The following is an 18,602-nucleotide window of genomic DNA, read 5'->3' on the forward strand; positions in this document are numbered from 1 at the left end:
AAGCAGGGAGAAAGATTGGGTCTGGCTTTTGGTTGGTTGGTTTGGCTTGGGTTTTTCTGTTTTGGTTTTTTTTGGCAAGGGCAAGTCACTGATCAGTAATTAATCTTCCACAATGCATAGTATTGCCATTCATGTATGTTTTCCTTGAGGTTCTTACATCTTTAAATGCAAAGAATATTGCAGAGGTAGGTCTGTCTACAGTTCAGCATAAAGTGTCTTCAAGAGCAAAGGAGTATATATGTATCGCTTAACAGTAGCATTTATTTTTAAAGTACTTCATCTAAGCAGAAGGGCCATGCCTGATTTCTACATAGTGGGGTATCTATGTATCATTAACTTGATTAATAATCACTGCTAGGTAACTTTTCCTCTTACGCCACCATCTGGGGGGGGAAAAAAAATCATACAAAGAAGGAAATAAAAGTAAAAAAGGTATAGAGGCTTAATTTGGTATACTTCATGTGTGTAATGTGTGTTTTAGTGACATGTCTCTACATGAAACATTTTTGTCTCTGTTCTGTGATCCCTTTTCTGTTGCAGGAATTAATAAGACAAGTTAAAACATTTTAGTTTCTTGTGTTTTGGCTGAAGAGTTCTTAAAGTGATGTCTGTTTTCTTTTCAGAACCAACAGAGCAGCACTTTAGGAAGTTCTGTTGTTCGATATGACAAACTTGACCAAGCGGAGATCAAAAGTCTGCTCATGTGTTTCCTTCATATTTTAAGAAGTATGTCAGAAGGTAGGGAATTCCAGCTATTTTTCATAAATTTGAAATCATGTGTTGGATTTATGCCTGCAATTTTAATACTTTTAAAAAATCAGCAGAGTATTTTAGGTGTAGGTACACTTTTTGTCTCAGTTCTCTTGGAAAAGTACAAGAGTCAAATATACTTTGCCACACATCTTTGTAATAATTTTGAATTCTTTAGCTAATTTTGAACATTTTTGGCAAAAGAGACCAGGTCTTGGCTATATTACTATAAGCTTTGTAAGAAATCTGTGCAAATAAAGAAAATCTGAAACCTGTGCTGAAAAACTACCCATTGTAAATTAAAAAATAAGAAAGCATAAATTTAAATTTTAAAACTGTTGAGACCAGTTTATAAAGAAACAGGGTTATAGGACTAACAGTCCAAAGTGTTCTGAAGTCTTATAGTTTTAGAATACTACTCAATACTGACTACACAATTATTATTGTTTAAAATATGTAATTGTATGAGATTAATTGTATAGATTAATTGAAAGCATATTGTAGCAACTCATTTGGAGAATTAGTATGTACATTTGTATTGTTAGCTTCAAGGAAAACTTTAAATAGTAGTAGTTGTCTGTACCTCAAAAGCCATTTTTAGATTCTCTGAATCCTCATTGCTTGAAAACTAAGAACTGATGTTAACTCTTCTACTTAATATTTTTGTGTTTGCTGCCTTTATCTTGTTTCTAATATTTTTCATTTTCCTAGATGCATTGTTTACATATTGGAACAAGGCTACAAAATCTGAACTCATGGACTTTTTCACGATTACAGAGTAAGATTTTCGTTGAACTTGTCGTAATATCATATGTTTTGCTATGCTGTTAAAAAACATGAGTGTGGATTTAAGTGTATTTATATGTTTTTATTTGTTTGAAAAAATAATACAACCTTGGTCTGTTTAGAAGTCCTTAACTTGATCTGCACAGTTGCATCTCTGTCCAGTTCTGTGATAGTTTCTGGATTAAAGGCTACACAGAAGTGATCTCTCAGGAGTTCCTAAACAGCAAATAGTGCTCAGAATATTGCTGTGCTTATGGAAGAGGAACCATCTTGTTACCTGCCTGCATTGAAAAGCACCTTGTAGCGTGAACTGCTGAAATTATATGGTTGCATATCAAAATTGATTGAATTGCATAACTCCAGGAACAAAGGGCTATATATGAACCATCCCCCTAGCATTCCTATTTTGTCTCCTGCCTTTCTGTAAGGGAAAAGATGTAGGATGAATCCAGTATTTATTAATGGGTGCACTGCACCCCTGTGCACATTTAGTGAGTTTGTTCATGAGAACTGACCGATAACGTTAACAAAAAGTGAAGAAGGTGTTGTTTGTGTGAAGTGTTGTGCCATAGAAGACTTTCTGCTTCCTTGCTGTTTCACTGGACTGCTTTCCTTTATTTCTGTAGTAGAGGCTCAATCAATGCAATATCAGTTGTTAAATGTGTTATGGAATATGCTACTCATGGTCTTTTTTTTAAAGACTATATTGTAGATAGTCTTTCAACTCATCATTTGAATACATCTGGCATGATATTAACTGTACCAGAGACAAAACTGAACAAGAAAATGAGCCTTCTTAGTAAGCTCTGAAGCCTGAGATGTGAACTATACAGAATCAGTGATGAGCAGTATTTTGCTATTAGATATTTCTTATTTAAGGGCTGGATAGGATTGGTTTGTGATCAAATCAGTAATTGCAATTACTAATTATCAAAGAAGAGTTCCATCACAATGGCAGTATATGGAACACAGAATAAAGTTTCCATCTCATTAATGCAGTGGTTCATATCACAGTTCATAAAAGTCTGCCTTCCAATTCTAGGAGTATTTTGCCAATGCAAGTGAAGTTCTTTTTGATGATTATTTTTATTAATACAGGTCATTATGTTAGTTTCTGATTACCTCTGTAAGCCGGTGTTTCTTGCCATGCAAAGAACTTTTTTCTGAAAAACTTAGAATCTGAAAAAGACAAGAAGACATCAGAAAGGGGAATTGAGGTTAGTTTGCAAATACAGTGACAAGTCTGAGGGAGGCAAACACCATTCTGATTCCGCAGTTTGGAGACAACTGACCTACTTACGATCTGAGTACAAAATGGAGCTGAGTTGAAGGGACTATTTGCTGGTCTTCTCTCTTCTTCACAACTGGCACAATGAAGAGGGAGCCTGAAAATTGACTTTCAGTTGGGTTTTTTATTTTTAAAAACTTTTAGAATGTTCTTACCTGAAGGACAAGGGAAGGGTTGCATTAAGTCTTCTGAATTATGAGGATAATTACTTACAGTGGGAAAAGAGTCACATAAAATCATTATTACAGCCTCCATTCACACCATTTTTCTTGATTTCGAAGTGTGACTTTCAGTTTGTTAGTCATCAGCATAGTACACTTAACAGTTGTGAAAACAAGCAGAAGCACCTGGCAAATTAGGTTATACTTTCAACTTTCTTGCTGATCTGAACCCATAGTATTATGATTCTTTAAAATATAAGAACGTATTGAAGTATGGATTTTTTTTTTTTTTTTTTAATGAAAAATTCTTTGGGGGGATTTGCCTTTATCGTCTTTCCTATAGTGTAACTTCCTATATTGTAAAAGCAGAAAATAGTTCCGTCAGAAACTCTGTTACCCTGGAATCTGGAGACCTCAAAAACAAACAAAATGCTAACCAAACATGAACATCAACTTGGAACCAAGAGTGTTTAGGCCAAGGGAAAAAAAACAAATGTATTGCCCTTATTTTGAATCCTTATATGGGTAAGAGTTTAAAGCTAAACAGAAATAATAGTGAACATTTCAAACTACATAAATCTGGAAGAGATTATTTTAAGCGTTACTTCTCTGACTTATGTGTTCTCTACAGAGTATGCTTACATCAGTTCCAGTACATGGGGAAACGATACATAGCCAGGTACTGTGTAGAATTTAACTTTCACTGTCTTGTTCACTAAGAATAATGTGTATAATATGCCTTGAATCTCTATTAGAAATAACTTGCATGAGTAGAAGTGTTATTGTGAAATGATATATAACAGTTTGAACTAAGTAACTGGTTGCTATATTAACAAATCTGTGTCCTGTCTGAAAGTCTGGTATCTGTTTAAGAATGATGTCTGTGTATGTTGTGTTGTGTTTATTGTCAATTACTTTAAAATCTGACCCTTAAATACTGTATTTTACAGCGTATTTTTTTCCCTGAAATAGTGTCTTTGGGGAAGAAATTTTATGATTTGTTTTGTTTATTCACTTGGCCATAAAACTATGTCCATTTAAATGTTTTAGAAATTTTATGTATAGTGTTTTTACTTAAAGGTGAGTAGTGAACACATCCAACGCTGCTGTTCTTCAATTTGAAGTCTGAAGTACCATTAGATACCTGTACGTTCCTATGAAAAGCTATTTAGGAGAAAATATGAGGGAGTCAGAAAGATGTACTAAATTATTTGAATATCATTGCATTAATGTGTTTTTTAACGTGAAGTAATTTTTTAATAGACTAAAATATAGCAGCTTGTTTAGGCCTTGTACTGTGGTTGACATGGAAATATTGTTGTAGTTAAACTTGTGGGGTTGAAATACTGGCCCTCTTGAACTTGATGAGAAAGTTGTTGCAGACTTCGGGTGGTAGAGCATTCTAACTAAAATGTTAGCTTTTTTGGTTTTAATTTAGACTTAATGGCTGGTGAATCTCTTTCTACAAACAACAAACTTGACTGTCTCCTTGGAGATTTTTCAGAAAAAAAATCTCATCTCTGTTCACACACGCTAAAAAAAAAAATCAAAGGCCAAAATAAGTCTGACTTTCTTAAGGTTTTGATTGTAAACTTTGTGTTTAAATGGACTTTGAACTCTGGATTTACAGGAGTCTGTAATTTTCAAGCTTTTTGTAAAACTTGACTGGTTTATAGGGAAGACTACCACACTTGTTTTTGATTACTGATCACCTAGTCAGCGTACTGCACATTAAGGCTAAAAACATTAAGTTAAAGAAATCATCTGGTGTTCTGCAGATATACTGTATTTTCCAAGTCGATGCAGCTTTCTAGTCTTCCATGTTGTCATTGCACTGAAGTATATCGCAATCAATACACTTTTAAAATACACAACCGACAGAGAATGAAAGGGAGCGGGGATTCTGTAATTCAAGCGCACTGGTTTTCGTTTCTCATCAGCTCTGGTGGTGGTACACGATAGGAGGTTAGCCTGTACTGATTGCTAACACAGATCACTTTTCTGTTTTCTTCACTTGATTGCTGCAAATTTAACAAAGTATATGGCTCTTCTCCCTTCCTGCTTGGGTAAGATGTACCTGATAATACCTCAGTTAATTCCTGCTCTCCTGTTGCATGTCTGCTTTCTAATTTTACCGCTGTGTGTCCTAACTTTTTTCCTAAAATTTTGCTGATCAAAATAGAGGATTTGGTTTTGGGTTCTGAATATTTTCAGAATATTTTTGTTTTCAAATATTTATGTTTTCAAAAGCCCTGAAGTAAATTTAGCGCTTCATGAGCGACTGCTTTTGCTTTCATGCTTCGAGATTTCAAGAGTTTGCTGTGATGCTTTTTTTTATGCTACCTATTTTTGTTTTATAAACAAAACAGTAAATAGGTTGCATTCCAGTTCTTTCTGTAAAACTTCTTGTGCTTAACTAACACTTCCTTGTCTTGCTGCAGTTTGACATGTCTAACTTTTGCTTCTATCCCATTTCACTCATCTTGCAGGAACCAGGAGGGGTTGGGATCCATAGTTCATGATCGAAAATCTCAGACATTGCCTGTTTCCCGTAACAGAACAGGAATGATGCATGCCAGATTGCAGCAGCTGAGCAGCCTGGATAACTCTCTCACTTTTAACCACAGTAAGTCTCATGACATGATAACATTCATCATCCTCAACCAGTACCACGACACCAGAGACAGGTCCCAGAGCCACACCAGTGCCTTTCAATGACTTTTATTGTTCTAGGTCAAAGCAATAGCTGGAATCAGTCGGTGATCTGTTCCCTGCTTTATGGTAGAACAATCAATGCAGGTTGATGCCATAACATGGAGCATGGCTAACTACAGCATATTTTAAATTTGTCTCTTTTTTTTAAATTATATGCACTTCAACTTTGTGCTGGAGGTGGTTACAAAATGTACTTGTTTCTTTCTATTTGCTTTATTAAGCTTCATTTTTTTTCCCCACTTGGTCTTATAAATGATTAATCTAAAAGTTAAAATATGCACTCTGACCACATCTCCATGTTTTGACATCCCTAAATGAGAAATAAGTTTCTTAGAATTTCTGCAGAGATTGTGAAGCCCATGATTTGGTTTGTCTGGAAGTGAAAAAGCGTCCAATAATGAAGTGATTTTTCTGTTTTCAGTGTGAGAAAGATATCAAGTATTCTTGGAATTTCTGTAGACAATGGTAAGATTTAATCAGGTTGAAGTCAGCTTGTATAAGTCTGCTGTATTGAAAACTACATCTGCTTGTGGCCTATCTTTTTAAACATGCTGCTCTTAAATTGCAAATATACTATATGTAAAGCATTCTGAAGCACCATTTTTTTCGATTTTCTGCTTCAAAAACAATGAAAGTGGTTGACTAATCCAGTAAAATGCAACACTGGTACTGAAAAGAATTGTGTGCAGTAAAGCAATTATTAGAGTTAACTGTATGTTCACTATATTCATCCTGTTATTTTCCAAAGCATATCTAACTGTCTCTTAAAATCTTTTAGCTCATTATCTGTAATATAAAGCAAATGTTAGGCTAATTGCACAAGACTTACCACATAGTCTAATGGAAAAAAAATATCCCACCAGAGCTCTCTGTTTATAAACGCATTCTTATGCCTGCTTAAATATAAGAAATGCAATTCTTTTATTTTAAATATATCAGAAAACTCTATATCTGTGTAAATTACTCTTTTTTTCTTATAATCAGTCTGCTACTGTTGTATCATAATTTCTAGATGTTTTTTGATAAACAAAAGAGATTTTTTACACAATGTGACTACGCATTCACAAAGGTAAAATACTTTGTAGATAAAAATTAATTAAAAAAAAAAAGGTCTTTGGAAAATACATTACACAGCTGTTTCTGGGCCCTGTGCAATGAGATTTCCTACTTCCAGAACTTGGCAAAGTTTACAGATTTTTAGGAGACAGTGAGCTGAAAGATTTTAATAAATGCATGCTTATGTAAAAAGAAACTTTCCATTCTTTTCCATCTGAAGAATATTATGAAGGAAGGTGTCTCATTCAAATAACTTCGTGTGAAGTGATAGTAGTTTTTCTAAATGTTGGACGTTTATTGAATATCAGGATATTGCACCTTGTATTGAGCAAGGTTTTACAAAGTGAAAATATGTTGCTGTAAAAGCTATGCCAAATGCGAAATTGCTTTTTATATCTTTGTTCTTGTTGTCTAACTTCTAGTGTCGTTTAGTTATCAGTCTGCCTGTTTTGTGTTTCCGAAGTAATTTTCAAAATCTGAATAAATCTTGTAAGTATCCTGTATGGGATACATGTGGGATACATACAGGAAGGATATATCTGGTGGAAAGAGTCGCTTTACTTGTTTTTAAAATTGTGTTTCTTTGGCAAGATAGTTGTCTATATATGTAAATGATAAAATTATTTTCTCCCTTTCTAATGATTTAAGCAAGGAATAGAACCGAAGTAATGGCATAAGTGAAATTCCACATCTCTGAGGAATTTCAGTGTAGTTTTGTGCTTAATTTGGGGCTGGAGGAGAAGAGGACACTCAGTTGTGATATGCAAACATACTGAAATACAGGATAGATACTCTGATCTGTCATAGCAGTATATGAACATAGTCAACCTTGTACTCATTAGAGATTTTCCCATTTGCAGTGTTCTTAGGTGGGTTTAAATCCAGTTACTCTGCAGTAGCGTGAATATGTGGGTGCAGGTGTCCATTTTACACGTGGTAACTGTAGTACCATAGTTTCTTCTTAAGTTACATGTGAAGAACAGAATCCAATATGTTAGTTATACATGAAGAATACAGTATTAACTTCCCTAAAATAACAGCAAAATGAAACAAGGATAGTTTTTAGCGTGTATAAGGAGAAAGCACTGCTAAAAACAGCCTTTTAACTCAACCGAATTCAGTGTTCCTTTAAGTTCCTGCCCAGAACTTCTTTCTCTAGTAATAGTGTAGAGTGGTAAATCAGTGACCTATTTATTTGTTGCTCTAAATTATTTATGTGAAGAACAAAATTTGAACTGTTTGGAATTCTATCCATTGACTACAGTTTTTACTTAGTATTTATTATAAACTTTCCTTCTTTCTTTTTATCTGGAATAGCAAACAAGTAATTTCTTTAAAGAATATTTTTCTTCTCTTCTATGCATTTCTCAAAACACTCATCTCTTGGTATCATCATTACTGAAGTCACAGGCTAACTTAAGTTTTTCTGGTCACCCAGAGGCTATTGCTATGAAAAAGGATTTTTCTTTGAATTTCTTTATGGAAAAGAACACTCTTACTGAAAGAAAAATATTTGGCAAATGGCTGTTGTACTAAAACTTGCTTCCAAATGCCAGTTGTTCCTTTCCATCGTTAAAGAGATAAAGGATGTAAGTGGATTGAAACCACAAAGAAAATACATGGGAGGAGGAAAAGGTGAAGGCAGAGAGAGTGCAAAAGATGATAGGAAAGAGATGTATACTTCCTAACAGGAAGAATGGATAAATCCAGAGAAACTGGCGGTTACAGGTGTGCATGTGTAGTTCAGCCAGAGAAGCAAGAAGGTACAGAAAGAAGTGGCCATTCTAAAGAAATATGTCATTTCTTCTGTTCTTTTCTTGGTCTCAACAAGTTTGTCATTGTCATTGATTCAGTGATGCTAAGTTGACTGTAAATCTAACTCATAAACAAGATCCAGAGCAAATTTTTATAGAGCAACAGGAGCATGTTTGTCAGTCTGATTCTTAAAGATCAATGTTAGGGAACATAAGCAATACATACCCAGTGCTGAAGCATGATATGTTAGTAAAATTCTTTAAATACAATATGGAGCTAGAAGCTATAAAATATTTTTATTAAATATTATTGCATGGTATTACTACAGTGCAGAACTAATTACTTCAGCTGAATGTAAGTACATGATTGTATTCCTTCAGCTCTTAGTGTTTTGTATATTTATAATGCTTAACTTATGATTGACTTTGACATCATTATAACATCGCTAAATTACCAATACATATTTTTAGCTGTAACTCCATCCTACTGTGATGCTTAATTTAAGAATATATATGTGTGTGTATATATATATATAACTGTGTACATTTATGTGCATACACATGTGTATAAATACATGCACATATATATTAAACATGAGGGATTTACTGTTTTAACTGCTGTTTAATGCTTCTATTGTTGACATTTCTACTTAGTATATTTTACGATCTTGTGCAAATTATGTTAGAATAATTATATGCACATATCTGAAAAAATATTTAAATGCATATGAATTATTTTTCTCCATTGAACACTAACTATTGTCAGGCTTTTTACTTCTTAATCTTTTCCTAGTTCAGCAAGACTTTTGGAAATAAAGAACATTTAAATGGGTATATCCAGCACTTACACTTCATTTGAAATTTCTGTAGGCTATGGCCATTCAGATGCAGATGTTCTTCACCAGTCTTTACTTGAAGCAAACATTGCCACTGAAGTTTGCCTTACAATTCTGGATACTCTGTCATTATTCACAATGGCTTTTAAGGTTTGTTTTTTACTTGGTGTTAACATCTCCAATCATTATATTTCACAAAAAAAAATTAAATCTATTTTTTTTAATTATATGTTATAGTCTAGTAATGTAGCATTGCATATGTAGCATTGTATTTAATGATAGTGTTGTGTAAAAGCTGATAACCTGTTGCAGCAAGTTGCTTTGGGTTCAGTTACACATTTCACAGATTCCTTACTGATCAGCAGTAATCAATGGGAAAAGCTCCTTCCTCATTCAATCTTCCTAAAAATATTTCTAGAAACTTTAATGGCTACATGTGGGGTGAAAGATCTATTGTACAGCAAAACCATAATTCATAATCGAACACTATCAGACTTGTATATTGAACTTGCCTTCTTCTCATATTAAGTCCCTCATTAATGAACTAATTTGTGTGTGTTTCTTTTCTGTAAATTTATTTCAATTGTCCACTAATAAGATTTAATTTTAGTTGTATTGGTAGCTCTCCTATGGAATCTTTTTATAGAGTACCTACTTGCATACCCTTCCTGTCTGGTTTTTCTGAGCTTTTCCAAACATCAAAGGTGAAGCTATAAAACAGAAAGATAGTATTAATAGCTCTAGCTTGTTTCTCCCCTAATTAGAACAGTGGACCTCTTTGTATCCAAATCCTTGCTTGAAGATTCATATTTAGTGTCTTACCTTAATCTAGTTATGAAAACATGAGCTTATAATGAGATTCATTTCATTACTAATTTAATTAGATAGAGTTTAGAACCTGTTCTGTCTGCAGACTTCATGACAGAATTGAAAATGAAGATACCTAGTTTTAAAGATTTAAAGAAGAATGAACACTAATCTTATAGTTATCAGCTGCCCATCACACTTGGAATGACAGTGCTTCAAGGTTATCTGTACATAGTATGTTGAGAAAGTAGGTAAGAGTATATCAGGGTAGTCTACAAGATCCAAACAAAACAGCTAGGACAATCAGGAGCTTCTGTTCTATCAACTGCACTAAAATAAATAAAATCATAGAATCATAGGGTGGTTTGGGTTGGAAGAGACCTTGAAAGATCATCCAGTCCAACTACCCTGCCATGACCAGGGGCATCTTTCTCTAGACCAGGTTGCTCAGAGCCCTGTCCAACCTGACCTTGAATGTCTGCAGGGTTGGGCCATCCACAGCTTCTCTGGGCAACCTGTGCCAGTGTCTCCCCACTGTCATTTAAAAAAAAAAAAAAAAAAAAGAAGAAGAAAAATTTCTCCTTATGTCCAGTCTAAATCTAGCCTCTTTCAACTTAAAACTGCTGTCCCTTGTTCTGTCACTACAGGCCTTGGTAAAAAGTCTGTCTCCCTTTCTTGTAAACCACCTTTATATACTGAAAGGCCACAATAAGATCTGTTTGGAGCCTCCACTTCTCCAGGCTAAACAACCCCAACTTTCTCAGCCTTAATTCACAGGAGAGGTGTTCAAGCCCTCTGACCGTTTTTGTAACTCTCCTGTGGACCTGCTCTAATATGTCTGTGTCTTTCATGTACTGGGGACCCGAGAGCTGGATGCATTACACCAGGTGGTGTCTCTCCAGAGTGGAGCAGAGGGGCAGAATCACCTCCCTTGACCTGCTGGCCGTGTTACTTTTGATGCAGCCCAGGATACAACTGGCCTTCTGGGCTGCAAGTGCACATTGCCAGCTCATGTCCAATCTTTCATCCACCAGTACCTCCAAGTCCTTCTTATCAGGGCTGCTCTCAATCCCTTCATCCCTCAGCCTGTACTGATACTACAGATTGCCCTTACCCATGTGCAGGATCTTGCACTTGGCCTTGTTGAACTTTCTGAAGGTTCACTTCTCAAGCCACTGAAGGCCCCTCTGGATTGTGTGCTACAGCCAAATCAAGTGCATCACTCAGCTTGGTGTCATCAGCATACTTGCTGAGAGTGCACTTGATCCCACTGTCCATGTCACTGATGAAAGTACTAAATAATACTGCTCCCAGTACAGACCCTTGAGGGGCACCACTCATCACCGGTTTCCACTTTGAGCCATTGAGTGTTAATCTTTAGATGCAGCCATCCAGCTAATTCCTTATCCTTCTGACAGTCCAAGCCCATATGTTTCCAGTTTAGTGGCAAGAATGCTGTGGGGGACCATATCGAAGACCTTACTGAAATCCAGATAGATGACATCCATAGCTTGTCCAAAGATGTGGTCACCCCATTACAGAAGGCCACTAGATTAGTAATAGCAGTCTGCTTCTTTTGGGAATGTTATATAGAAGGCCAAACAATTTTTTTTTTTTTTCCCTCAAGATCATCTCTCACTGGTGGGGTTCCAGATCTCCCTTATCTATTCCAGCAGGAAAATCTCAAGTTATATCTGCTTCTTGGTGGAATTTTAATTGAACCCGTGTGAATTCCTACTACTCTAGGGGGTTCTAGTGAACTTCCTACCTCTGATGTTGGGACATCTGAAGAAAGGGTGTTATATGAATTTCCTCATAATGATAGGGGTTTGTAAAACGACATTTCTTTATTTTGCTACAAATCTGGAAGTAGTAAGCCTTACAGTCCTTTAGAACTTACAGTTAGGTGTTTAGGTTTGGGTCATCTACAGAGATCTGTATACTGTTCCAAGAGATAAAACTTTTTCCTGTGACCAAATAGGCTGGCTTATATTCGACCATTTATGTCTAGCATCCTCTAAAATAACCCACCTGTGGCTTCACTGCATGGCAGTTGGTGTTCTGCAAGTCACGTTATCAGAATGGCTTTTAATGGAATCATAGAATCTTTTTGGTTGGAAGAGACCCTTGAGATCATCAAGTCCAACTATAACCTAATGCTAGCACTAAACCATGTCCCTAAGAGTATCATCTAAACATCTTTTAAACACCTCCAGGGATGGTGACTCCACCACTTCCCTTCAATTTGTAATACTGAGGAACATCCAAAATGCCTAGGGCTATGCTGAAATTCTTTAGCCTGAAGAAATTCTTCTGTATCTCCATGAATAGAAGAGATCTCTGCAGTTAGACATCTCTTCCATGTTTGAGAGAGCTTGAGGCCTACAAGAGCCTAGGACTATACTGGGCCTCAAACAGCTTTCTGTAAAAAAAAAAAAAAAAAAAAAGTTTAATTAGATTATTTGAGTTAATATTGCCTTTAAACTTACTTGAGATAGTAATGGAGCTGCCTTACAGCATGCCATTTGGTAGTAATGACAAGGAAAAGTGGAGTGTGCCAAGGGGAGTTGTAGATGGCACAAGACCTAGTAGAATGGTGTTGGAGGACCAGTGGAGTCAGAGGGAGCAGTACTTAACATGATCCTCTCAGTTCTGGCCATTCTGGACTGGATCGAGCAGCCCCTGAATTGATTAATCTTTTTTAGTGTTTTGGAAGAGGACAGACCTTGTTTTGTCCAGGTCCTGTAGGAACCTCATGCATATGCTCAGGGGACAAATGGGGAAAACAGGTCCCCAGGGCAAAACAGAAGCGATATGAACTGTTAAAAGCAGATGCACAGCCAGTACCTGTGCTAGAGGAATTGAAGGAGACCGGGTTTTAAAAAGAAGTTTGAAGGGAAGGCAGCTGTTGGTGATACAGAAATCAAACCCTGTGTGTTGCATGCCTCAGAATGAGCTTTGCAATATTGGTGCAGGTAAAACTCTGAAAACTAACTGACATCTTCGTCCTTATGAACCCTTTCAGTTTTAGTTCTAGGATAGTAATGAAAGATGGTGAGTGGGTGGGGGGTTGGTTTGAGGAGAGTCTTTCTGAGGGCATTGTAGTAGAGGTACTCCTATAAGAAAATTAGTGTCCAAGCTTCTAAAGCCAGTTGTAACCAAAGTGTGTTAATAGTTTGAGTTTGCCTCTCAACTGTTAATAGCAATTAACTAACAGCTGTTTAAAAACAGTCATGTTCTATAAGTATTCAGAAGCCAAGACTTTATTTATAAGAAAGACTGATGAATCATTAGAAATATCAAATTAAAATTCAGATATGTTTGTATTATGAAACATCTTGGTAATACTATGCAGATTATTTTCTTTCATTTCCTGCTTTTGAATGATCTGTGTATGTTCTTAGAAGACTATAAGCGTATCACTGTATAAAACTTCTAAATTCTCATTGTCAATTTAAAGAATCAACTACTGACTGATCATGGGCATAATCCACTGATGAAGAAAGTATTTGATGTATACCTCTGCTTCCTTCAAAAGAATCAGTCTGAAACATCATTGAAAAATGTCTTCATTGCTTTAAGAGCTCTTATTTTTAAGGTAAGAAGTTTTAAAGTAATTAATCTTCAAGCACTTATCCAGTTCTATAGTTAACAATATACTATGTAAAAATTTAAGAACCAAACTCCCAAATTAAAGTTGGTGAATAAGGATTGACCTGATCTCAACACTGTGGAATAATTGTCCTTTGAATTGCTGTAAAAATTGATTTGTGTTGTGAACTACTACAACTGTCTATTTTTTTTTTTCCTACAGTTTGGGAATATTAATATATTCTTGTTTTTCTTGACATGCTTATTTTATCAAGAACTGAAGCTAATTTTAATTAATAACTTCTTTTCTGCTTTTTCCTCAGTTTCCTTCTACCTTTTATGAAGGTAGAGCTGATATGTGTTCTGCACTATGCTATGAAATTCTGAAGTACTGTAATTCCAAATTGAGTTCAATTCGTACTGAAGCTTCACAGTTACTGTACTTCTTAATGAGAAATAATTTTGATTACACAGGGAAGAAGTCTTTTGTTAGGACACATCTGCAAGTTAGTATACTTTATTTTTCTTTTTTTTCGTGTTGTTTAGATATTGGATTGCCTGTATTTGTAGATGTGCAATTGCATATCAGTGTGTAAAGCCCTATCAGATAAAGACATAAAAGTAATTTTTGATTCAAGCAAGGCTGGTACTATTCTAAAAGTAAGAAGATGGCAATAAAAGTATGTTCAGTAGTAGGAAATACAATTCAGTGGCCTTGTGTTTTGTAGGGAATAATTCGTATGTGTGAGTAGCAAATGTTCTGGTTTGTAGATGTTATTCTGATTGTTAAACAGCATACCCTGTTGCATCTGAATGCAGCACAAGCACCTAAAAGACTAAAATAAAACAAATACATAGAAAGTCAGGAACAATAGTTTACTACATTTGTGGCTTCTGGCTAGTTCACCTAGCAATTAGTCTTGAGAACAGAGGATGCTTCTGCATTCCATGTGCATGAGCTTGCTTTTTCTTCCCAGTGTTGTTTTACAGGTAATTTTGGGGAAAAAAAAAAAAAAAAAAAAAAAAAAATCAAATATAATTTCAATTACGGAAATAATCTTTCAATTAAGAAGAACAAAACTTCCTTTGTAATTGCTTCATAGGTACATCTCAAGGGTATTTCATTAAATATGCACTAACAAGACATTTGTTTCTGTCAAGGTTATTATTTCAGTAAGCCAGTTAATTGCTGATGTTGTTGGAATTGGAGGAACTAGATTTCAGCAGTCTCTTTCCATCATCAATAATTGTGCCAACAACGACAGAATTATAAAGGTCTGTTTTTATTCTTTCCAGATGGTACAAAAGATGCTTGAAAACTCTTCCATAGTGTCTTTTGCATTTACGTTTCAACTTCTATTTTGCAAAAAATAGAAAAATCTAGTAATTAACCTGACTTCTCTGTGCTTTAGCACACTACATTCCCTTCTGACGTTAAGGATTTAACAAAACGGATTCGTACAGTACTGATGGCTACGGCTCAGATGAAGGAGCATGAGAATGATCCCGAAATGCTTGTAGACCTTCAGTACAGTTTGGCAAAGTCTTATGCTAGTACACCTGAACTAAGGAAGACGTGGTTAGACAGCATGGCAAGGATCCATGTTAAAAATGGAGATCTTTCTGAGGTAAGAGAAAAAAAACCCAAAACAAAACAGACTATATTTTGGCCTTGTAATAAGCTTAAGCTTATCTTTCTTGAGACTGAATGTGCTATATATTGTTTTTAGTGTGTAATATGGTAAGCATTTTTAGTAAATTTTGGATTGTTAGTAGATCAGTTTGAAGGACTGATAAGTTTGGGGTTTTTTGTCCTACCCAAGTACATTTAAAAGTGACTTCTGATTACTAATGTAAGGTATATGTTTAACTACTGTAGCTGACATGCTACTAAGCCAAGAATGCTCAACGCAAGCCATGTAAGACACAGACGTTCTACTTTAAAATATCTTTGCTATCAGTTGCTAAAACTTGTAGCACCACTCCTTGAATTCCTTTCCAGTTGCTGTTAGAGAATTAGCTTGCTTCAATTCCAGACTACTTACTAAAAAAACCCCTAATGTTCTTAAAATTAACAAATTGCAATTTTTTTTGTCAGAAAAAAGAAAGCTATATGATTTCGCCATGCTCTTAAAATAGTTAATTCTAGCAAAAGGGAGAGTTGGGAGTGGAGATTTTGAGATGTTTTGATGCAAGTATTTTATCAGCATACAGAATTTTGAATTTTGTCTCTTTCTGAAAGTTTGTTTCATTTGAAAGTAAATCACATTGTATCACATCACTGAATTTCATAAATATGTCTGTTAAACTTAGCATCATGTCAGCAAGTAACTATCTCCAAGAAACAACAGCTGCTGTCTCTCTTATATCTTAGTACTAGAATTTCTTTTCTATATGGTAGCAACGCAGAAGGCATATACAATACTCTGTTATTAGCTTGTATTTTGAAGGAAACATCATCTGCTCTCTGAATAAACGAGCTGGTTTCGTCCTTTTCAGTTCTGTTTTTCATTTTTGGTTAAAACCAGTCTTTGACCATATGGCTAGATGAGAACATTTGTAAATCAGCAAGCCCAACACCACACTAAGTATGACTTAGGGAGAATTTCTGACAGATACAATTTTTTCCTTCAACTCCAGTGTCCTGACATTCTGCAGCCTCTACCTGTTAACTGTTGAACTTGGACTTACAGTTAGAGTAACAGTTTGCTGTAAGCCTAAACCTTTTTAGTAAAAGAAGAATCTTGAATCTTTTTTCTGTTCTTTCTGTGGAGAAAAATGATCAGTGTCAACTTCATAAAACATCTCAAATATTTGAAGGCTACTATGTCCCTCTCCTTTTTCTTCTGTTTTCCAGACTATACCAACCAAATTCCTTCAAATTCCATTCATAGGTCAGATCTTTCCTCTTTTTCTTTTGCTACTTTCATATGATCTGTTGCCATTTTTTTCCTACTTTTTTCTTGATCTGGAGCCAAAAGGCAGACAGAACAGCTTAGCAGAAGAATGATCAAATGTTGAGTAGAATAATTAATAGCTTTTTTGTTTCACATAACACTTAAGATACACCCCTAAAAGAGATTTTCCTGGTTTTTAATATATTATGGCATTTGCAATCTGTGATCCATTGTCACTCTTGTTCTGTCCTGCTGTCCGTGCTTGGGTGAAAACTGGATGCTCTCGCGTAGTTATTTTTTGACATACATGAGGTGGAGAATTCTTACGCTAGTTATAGGACATCTCCTGCAAAGCAGCAAAAACAAAAACCAAAGAAATTATCTCAGGGGAGAGGTCTTGTTATACCTTCTTTGTAGCAGTTCCATTATAATTGTAAGATTTTTACTCTTTCTGTTTTAGGCGGCAATGTGCTATGTCCATGTAGCAGCACTGGTTGCAGAATATCTCACAAGAAAAGGTATGATTTTGAAACCTTACTGTAATGTGTGGAGGTTTTTTTTCATTATGGTTTAGGAAAAGCAGTAGTTTCCCTGAGGAAGTTGTAGGCATTTCAGTGTTCACCAGGGGAAAGATTCTGACCTAACCAAATGGCATACTCACATATTTAAGAACACACTTGCACATCTAAGGGGCAGCAATGTCAGATGAAAGTAAAGTAAAAACTTTAGGAAAGTAAAAACTTTAATTTTACACAAGAGCTGAAGTCAAACCCTTTCTAAAGCTAACTTAGCAGTGAATATTATTGTTGCAACAAGTAGTCTCTCACTGCATATAGGGAAACCTGGCATTGCCAGAGAAGTCAAAATAAATTCGTACAGGTTTTTAGATGCTCGGTAAGTAAGAGCCCAAATATTAACATTTGTGGTGTTTTTTAAAACCTATTTATACTTACACAGGAATCTGAGCTCTAGTGTTCTAATCATGCAGTGGGAGACTGGGTGGTTTTTATTTATTTGTTAATTTCATGGTAAGTATATTTAAATATGGCTTCTGCCTTATCCAGCATCACAAAATGGCCTAATGTTATCCTGGTGGAGAAAAATGAATTTGTCTGTTTTTCTTTTTCAATGATAGGGATGTTTAGGCAAGGTTGTACTGCTTTCAGAGTAATCACACCTAATATAGATGAAGAGGCTTCAATGATGGAGGATGTTGGAATGCAAGATGTTCACTTCAATGAAGTAAGTAAACAAATGGGTATTAGAATTGATGCACATTGAAGTGCTGTTTGTTTTTCCAAGTTTTGTCTTTCAATCCAGAGGCTGACTAATATGATGGATATTACAATTGTTTTCTTAGCTGCTATTCTTATCCTAAAACCAAAATAAAATTTTCTGTGAGCCGTCCCAGCTTTAGAGAATTTACTGTATACATATATTTTAAATACAACACTAGCACATCAACTCAACACCGCTACTGGCATAAAAATAAGTAAAACATATTTTTAAGTTAGTTGACAGGATGAACACTAACGTGGCTTATTTGTTAGAGCTTAAAAGACCTGGTTTTTGTTTTTAAACTGACTTGTATTGAGATTGTTACAACACCATCCACCATGAAACTGTGTTCACTGCTTTTTGCTGGTTTACATTTTCCCTAAGCAAATATGCCATAACAATGAAACTGGCCTTACTGACACCAGACTTGCATCAATGTTTGTTTTTCTGGCTTAAGTTTCACTCCTTGTATCTTTGCTGATCCATTTGTGCTGGTTCTGCAGCAAATTTTACTATTAAGAAGCCTATATGAAAAGATAATTAATGACTTGCTCACAAAGAGCTACGTCTACACTATGTATTTGCTAGTATATGTGGGGGAGGGACAGACCACTACTTGCACGAGCTGGGTTGGAAAAATCCCTGGTGTGTAAGCATAATTGTACAACAGAAATGTTTTTCTT

General features: G+C 35.3%; 1 protein-coding gene across 8 annotated transcripts in view; it reads left to right on the forward strand.

The window, feature by feature from the left end:
- Positions 1-18,602, forward strand: part of DOCK9 (dedicator of cytokinesis 9) — a 125,291-nt gene that overhangs the window by 88,502 nt on the left and 18,187 nt on the right. For 4 of the 8 annotated variants that reach the window (XM_082063009.1, XM_082063011.1, XM_082063010.1 and 1 more), the window contains exons 35-45: positions 624-738; positions 1,462-1,528; positions 3,617-3,664; positions 5,475-5,611; positions 9,381-9,496; positions 13,614-13,751; positions 14,068-14,250; positions 14,906-15,019; positions 15,157-15,372; positions 17,102-17,159; positions 17,777-17,883. In XM_082063009.1, coding sequence (XP_081919135.1) covers positions 624-738; positions 1,462-1,528; positions 3,617-3,664; positions 5,475-5,611; positions 9,381-9,496; positions 13,614-13,751; positions 14,068-14,250; positions 14,906-15,019; positions 15,157-15,372; positions 17,102-17,159; positions 17,777-17,883 — 1,299 coding nt within the window. Of the gene's footprint in view, positions 1-623; positions 739-1,461; positions 1,529-3,616; positions 3,665-5,474; positions 5,612-6,121; positions 6,166-9,380; positions 9,497-13,613; positions 13,752-14,067; positions 14,251-14,905; positions 15,020-15,156; positions 15,373-17,101; positions 17,160-17,776; positions 17,884-18,602 lie in introns of all 8 variants that reach the window. The other 4 variants (XM_082063013.1, XM_082063014.1, XM_082063015.1 and 1 more) reach the window with 2 other exon arrangements.

Source organism: Streptopelia decaocto, assembly GCF_964273445.1.
Source record: "Streptopelia decaocto genome assembly, chromosome: 1".
Taxonomy (NCBI): domain Eukaryota; kingdom Metazoa; phylum Chordata; class Aves; order Columbiformes; family Columbidae; genus Streptopelia; species Streptopelia decaocto.